Source organism: Theropithecus gelada, chromosome 16, assembly GCF_003255815.1.
Source record: "Theropithecus gelada isolate Dixy chromosome 16, Tgel_1.0, whole genome shotgun sequence".
NCBI lineage: Eukaryota > Metazoa > Chordata > Mammalia > Primates > Cercopithecidae > Theropithecus > Theropithecus gelada.
This window is the reverse complement of record NC_037684.1, coordinates 30579420-30586301: the sequence shown is the minus strand read 5'-3', so window position 1 is coordinate 30586301 and position 6882 is coordinate 30579420. Positions and strand designations below refer to the sequence as shown.

The following is a 6882-nucleotide window of genomic DNA, read 5'->3' as shown; positions in this document are numbered from 1 at the left end:
TTTAAGTGGAAAGAAAACAGTACTTTAATCCCACACTTTGGGTGGTGGTGGAGGGCAGTTCATTTCCCTCCAGTTGCCCCAGGCCACACCCCACCAGCAGGCCATGGGGCCTCCTCCCAGGCCTGGGTTATCCTGTGATGCTTGTCTAGCTCCAGGCCCTGGAACCTGCCCCGGCTTGGAGTTAGTGGAAGACAAGGCCCAGGGTGGTGAATCTATCACCAAGAGCCAGCCACCCAGCGGGGGTAATATTTGAGGAAGATCTTCTTGGCCAGGTCCACAGTGTCTCCTCGTGGCTGGCTGGGGTACCTCTGCTTGCTGAGGATGAAGGCCTGCTCCAGTTGGAAGACATTTTTGTCAAACTGGTGCTGTTGGAAAGGGATGCCCTGGGCCACACTGTCAGCCAGCGCCTCCAGGAAGAGCCGCCAGCGAGGGGTGTAGTAGTTGGCCACCAGCCCCGCCAGCTGCTTGTTGGCGTAGTCCAGGATGTTGCCTTCTGGCCCCCACAGGGTCAGCTGGTAGCGGCTGTTCTGCTCATAGAAATCAGCCTCGGCCTCACTGACGGCCGCTGCTCGGGCCTGCTCCAGCCAGCTGCCCAGCAAGAAGCGGCTGTCACTTGCCAGCAGCTCGTCCAGCGCCGGCAGCAGCTCATAGGCCAGGACGCCTCCAGCCCTCAACAGGGAAGTCAGTTCCTTGCTCAGGTAGGCACTCCTTGCCTCCTCATAGTACAAGCTGACCAGCTCCTGCACCGCCTGCCGAGTGAGGTCCAGCAGGTCATAGCGGAAGGCAGGGCTGGCGGCCAGGGAGGGAGCAGATGTGAGCAGCAGCCGCCAGGCCTCAAACACACTGGATCGGTTGTACCAGACACTGGTATTCATCTGTAGGGATGGCCGCCTGACCAGCGGGCTGCGATTGTGGCCCCTGCAGGCCTCCCCGGAGCAGTTGTACACACTCTGGAGCAGTAGTCTCCACGCTGCCCCTGCGTCTGGATGGGAGACCCCATACCGCTGGGCAGCAAAGTTGGTCACCCAGGCCGCCAAATCTGGCACTGGGTCCTTTCGCCAGCCCAGCTCAGCCATGAGGGAATAGACCACTTCGTTCTGGCTGATGCCCTCGGGGGCCATGCCTGTGCCTACCATGGTGGAGTTGGGGAAGAGGCGGGCAGCTTCTGGACCTCTGTTCACGGCCTCCAGGGCTCCAAACAGACCATGGTTTCCCCCAAAGTTGTGCAGCATGCACCAGATGAAGGGCTGGCCCTGGAAGGAGGCGGTGCGGGTGTACACAGGCTGGCTCTCAGCAAACAGGTCCAGAACCAGGAGGCGGCCACGAGGCACAGCCCCCAGCACAGCCCCAATCTGGGCGGGCCCCCAGAACTGGGGCTGGTGCTGGAAGAGCCAGCCTTGAAGCAGCCACACAGCCTCAGTATCCACTGTGGTCAGGAGGTGGGGGAAACAGAGAAGAGGAGTGATGAGACAGAGGGGTCAGGGAATGTTCACTCCACTCTACGGACGACTCTCTCTATCCCAGGGCATGGCTTCCCGTGACCCCCACCAGCGGGACGCTCTGTCGCACATACGCTGCCCTGTCCTTATCGCTTCCTTCTGGAAACTCCAGCACAGGGTTCAGCAGCTTGGGGGAACATGAGAGTTACCCAGAGGGCTCCTTAAAACATGGGGCTTCCTGGCCGGGCGCGGTGGCTCATGCCTGTAATCCCAGCACTTTGGGAGGCCGAGGCAGGTGGATCACGAGGTCAGGAGATCGAAACCATCCTGGCTAACATGGTGAAACCCCATCTCTACTAAAAAATACAAAAAAATTAGCCAGGCATGGTGGCAGGTGCCTGTAGTCCCAGCTACTTGGGAGGCTGAGGCAGGAGAATGGCGTGAACCCGGGAGGCGGAGCTTGCAGTGAGCCGAGATCACACCACTGAGCTCCAGCCTAGGCGACAGAGAGAGACTCGATCTCAAAAAAAAACAAGGCGGGGCGCGGTGGCTCAAGCCTGTAATCCCAGCACTTTGGGAGGCCGAGACGGGCGGATCACGAGGTCACAAGATCAAGACCATCCTGGCTAACACGGTGAAACCCCGTCTCTACTAAAAAATACAAAAAACTAGCCGGGCGAGGTGGCGGGCACCTGTAGTCCCAGCTACTCGGGAGGCTGAGGCAGGAGAATGGCGCAAACCTGGGAGGCGGAGCTTGCAGTGAGCTGAGATCCGGCCACTGCACTCCAGCCTGGGCGACAGAGCGAGACTCCGTCTCAAAAAAAAAACAAACAAACAAAAAACAAACAAAAAAACGTGGGGCTTCCTGGCTGGGTGGGGTGGCCCACACCTATAATCCCAGCACTCTGAGCGGCCGAGGAGGGTGGATCACTTGAGCCCAGGAGTTCCAGTCCTGCCCGGCCAATGTGGGGAAACCCTGTCTATACTAAAAATACAAAAGTTAGCCTAGGGTAATGGCAGGTGCCTATAATCCCAGCTACTGGGGAGGCAGAGGCACAAGAATCACTTGAACCCATGAGGCAGAAGTTGTAGTGAGCCGAGATTGTGCCACCGCACTCCAGTCTGGGTGACAGAGTAAGACTCTATCTCAAAAACAAAATCAAGGCCAGGCACAGTAATCCCACGCACGCCTGTAATCCCAGTACTTTGGGAGGCCGAGGTGGGTGGATCACCTGAGGTCAGGAATTTGAGACCAGCCTGGCCACCATGGTGAAACCCTGTCTCTACTAAAAATACAAAAATTGGCCAGGCGAGGTGGCTCACACCTATAATCCCAGCATTTTGGGAGGCTGAAGTGGGCGGATCATTTGAGGTCAGGAGTTCAAGACCAGCTTGTCCTACATAGTGTAACCCTGTCTCTACTAAAATACAAAAATTAGCCAGGCATGGTGGGGGCCACGTGTAATCCCAGCTACTCAGGAGGCTGAGGCAGGAGAATCGCTTGAACTCAGGAGGCAGAGGTTGCAGTGAACTGAGATCATGCCACTGCACTCCAGCCTGGGCGACAGAGTGAGACTCTGTCTCAAAACAAACCAACAAAAATTGCCGGGCGTGGTGGTGCGTGCCTGTAGTCCCAACTACTCGGGAGACTGAGGAAGGAGAATCACTTGAACCTAGGAGATGAAGGTTGCAGTGAGACGAGATTGTGCCACTGCACTCCAACCTGAGCAACAGAGTAAGACTCTGTCTCAAAAAAAAAAAAAAAAAAATGTAGCTTCTGCTTCAGAATTTGCTATCTCACAGCTCAGGGTGCTGCTGCTGCTGGTTTGGGCCACATCAGAGCAGTGCTGCTCAAGAAAGGCTAAGCTGATCTGTTCTCTTCCTGGCCAACAGAGACGCCTCTCCACCAAGTCATTCCTGACTTGGGCGCCCTCCCCTCCACTCCTCGTAAGTGGCAGGAAGGAGCCCTGGCTTCACGGTTTTGTAGCAGGATGGGCACTTAGTGCCTTTAGGCGCATCCACTCACCTCCTGCCTGCAGTGCCTACCTCAGCAACCACACAGAGACCAAACAAAGTCCTTGTTCATCGCTAGCCCTTAGTGGCCTTCGCGCTGGGCCAGGCGTTACTCTACCTATGAGGTATTCCCTGTTTACAGGGAAAACAAATGAGACACTGGCAATGAGGTCAGAAGTCATAAGTCACACGGCCAGGAAATAGGAGCGCCAGGTGTGACCCAGGTTGTCAACCTCCAGAGCTCACCTCTCAACCACAGTGGGATTCACTGAGACGACGCATGTGTACAAGTGCTTGGTAAACTGTAAAGTGCTGTGTGCTATGGCGAGGCATTATTCCAGTCCCTCTGCCTACCCCTGTTGACATCTGCTACCCCCTTCTTTATGAGGGTCTGAGGGGCTCTCCCACCTCCGCCAGGCACTGTACCTGCAATCATGGCCTCATAGACGGCCGTGGTGGCTGCGGCAAGGTAGGAGGGCGCTGAGGAGGGTGGCTGCATCTCGTTGAAAGTGTCAGCCCCATAGATGTGGTCTGTGCCAAACTCTTTGACCAGCTCTCGCAGGAAGAGGCTCCCGATGACGGGGAACATGGGGTCTTCCGGAGCCAGAAGGAAGGAGCAGGAGTAGGAACAGTTGAAGTGTCCCCAACTGCCCATCTTCGTGACATTGACCTGAGGGAACACCCTAGTGGGAAGCAAAAGCTCAGACATTTCATGGAAGCCACCATAGTGTACATCATGGCCCACAGCCCCTCAGCAGCCTCGCCAACTTCTCTACAGCTCCCAGGGCACATCCCGGTTTCTCTCGCCCCTATGGCTTGTACAGGCTGTGCTCTCTGCCTAGAGTCGTTTCCTCTCCTTCCCTGGCCACCTTCGCTGAAAAACTTTCACTATCTGTCCCCTTCCTATGGCCAGAAACAAGCAACACTCCTCTTTCTTTCTTTCTTCCTTCCTTCCTTTCTCTCTCTCTCTCTTCTCTCTCTCTCTCTTTTTTAATTACACTTTTAGTTTCAGGATACATGTGCAGAACATGCAGGTTTGTTGCATAGGTATACATGTGCCATGGTGGTTTGCTGCACCCATCAACCTGTCATCTGGGTTTTCAGCCCCGCATGCATTAAGTATTTGCCCTAATGCTAGCTCTCCCCTTGACCCCCACCCCCCGACAGGCCCCGGTGTGTGATGTTCCCCTCCGTGTCCATGTGTTCTCATTGTGCAACTCCCACTATGAGTAAGAACATGAGGCGTTTAATATTCTTTTTTTTTTTTTTTTTGAGATAGAGTCTCACTCTGTCGCCCAGGCTAGAGTGAAGTGGCGTGATCTTGGCTCACTGTAATCTCCGCCCCTGGTTTCAAGAGATTCCCCTGCCTCAGCCTACCGAGTAGCTGGGATTACAGGAGCCCACCAGCATGCCTGGCTAATTTTTGTACTTTTAGTAGAGATGGGGTTTCGTCATGTTGGCCAGGCTGGTCTTGAACTCCTGACCTCAGGTGATCCACCCGCCTTAGCCTCCCAAAATGCTAGGATTATAGGCATGAGCCATGGCGTCTAAGCAACACTCGTTTTTCAAGGCTGGGCTCTGCCCTGAGCCCTTCCTGCCCCTCTCTCCTGGCAGAGGAGAAGAGAACCCACATATATTCCTGTCCTTGTCACCACATTGTATCCTTCAGCCAACATATCTCCCCTATCGGGGTAAGGCCTCGGGCATGTTTCTTGCCGCCTCCTAGGACCCAGCACAGAGCCAGGTCTGGCAGCTGCAGAGAGCTGGACCAAGTTTATTGAATGAATAGTTTCCTGCCACCTGGTGATGGGGGCAAAGAGGCAGGCAGGGAGGCCACGGGCATACATGAAGTCCTGTGAGAGTGTGGGAGCCAGACACTAGCAGGTGCAAAGGAGGACATGGGGGGGGGGGGGCACTAGCAAGTCTTCCTGAAGGAGGGGAGGTCTCAGGTGGGCCTTGAAGACTTTCCCCAACCACATGTGAGAGGATGGCTGGGAAGCACAGAGGAGCAGGAGAGGAGGGACTGGAGCACCCCTGCAGCCACTCGTAAGGGCTGCCATTTGCTAGCACTCTGTGCAAAGTCACAGATAGATCAAGAGATAATTACAAACCCTACAGCCAAGTGGGTAGAGATTCCATTTTACAAGTAAGGAAACTGAGGCACAGAGCAGTCATGTCATCTGCCCGAAGTCACACAGGTAGTTAGTAGCAGAGTCAGAAAGCAAACACAGGCCTACATCCAGAGCTTAAGTTTGTTTGTTTGTTTGAGACAGAGTTTCACTCTTGTTGCCCAGGCTGGAGTGCAATGGTGAGATTTTGATTCACTGCAATGTCTGTCTCCCGGGTTTAAGCAATTCTCCTGCCTCAGCCTCCTGAGTAGATGGGATTATAGGCGCATGCCACCATGCCCAGCTAATTTTTATATTTTTAGTAGAGACGCGGTTTCACCACGTTGGTCAGGCTGGTCTCGAACTCCTGACCTCAGGTGATCTGCCCAATTCGGCCTCCCAAAGTGCTGGGATTACAGGGGTAAGCCACTGTGCCCAGCCCAAAGCTTAAGTTTTTAAGTCATGTTCTAGACGGGAATAAAATTCCCTCTCTGAGCTAAGTGGAGGAGGTGAGCGGCACCTTACCTGGTGACAGCCTTGGGAACATGCCCTGCGAATGCAGGTAGCACTGGGGTCATGCCAAAGGAGCGCATCCGGTCCAGGACCCGGTGCTGGAGGAACAGAAGGAAGGGTGGGTGAGCATGGCCACTGCTGTCCTACGGGGAGGCCCTCATCTCCCAGGACACACAGAGCCCCCCCGCCTCAGTTAAGAGCCCCAGGGTCAGCCCAATACCACCCTTCCTGGGCCCGTGACCATCTATCACCGCTTCTTTTTTTTTTTTTTTTTTGAGACGGACCCTCGCTGTGTCGCCCAGGCTGGAGTGCAGTGGCCGGATCTCAGCTCACTGCAAGCTCCGCCTCCCGGGTTTTTACGCCACTCTCCTGCCTCAGCCTCCCGAGTAGCCGGGACTACAGGCGCCTGCCACCTCGCCCGGCTAGTTTTTCGTATTTTTTAGTAGAGACGGGGTTTCACCGTGTTAGCCAGGATGGTCTCGAACTCCTGACCTCGTGATCCGCCCGTCTCGGCCTCCCAAAGTGCTGGGATTACAGGCTTGAGCCACCGCGCCCGGCCTTTTTTTTTTTTTTTTTTAAGAGACAGTCTTGCTCTGTTGCCCAGGCTGGAGTTGAACACTGCAACCACAGCTCACTGCAGCCTTGAACTCCTGGGCTCCAGCAATCCTTACACCTCAGCCAAGTAGCTAGGAATATAGGTGCATGCCACCATGCCTGGCTAATTTTTATAAGTTTTTTTGTAGAGGCAAGGTCTTCTATAGAGTGGCAGTGTTTTCAGTATTTTTCTTCTTTTTTTTTTTTTTTTTTTT

The 6882-nt window shown here is 54.8% G+C and overlaps 1 protein-coding gene across 1 annotated transcript; it reads right to left on the bottom strand.

The window, feature by feature from the left end:
• NAGLU (N-acetyl-alpha-glucosaminidase) lies at window positions 1-6317 on the bottom strand. The gene is made up of 4 exons (XM_025363464.1): window positions 6294-6317; window positions 6086-6216; window positions 3879-4135; window positions 1-1426 (listed from the first exon to the last, which is right to left on the bottom strand). Exons 1-4 carry the CDS (start codon window positions 6315-6317, stop codon window positions 216-218), a joined length of 1623 nt encoding a protein of 540 aa, XP_025219249.1. The 3' UTR covers window positions 1-215.
• Window positions 6318-6882: the final 565 nt, after the last annotated feature.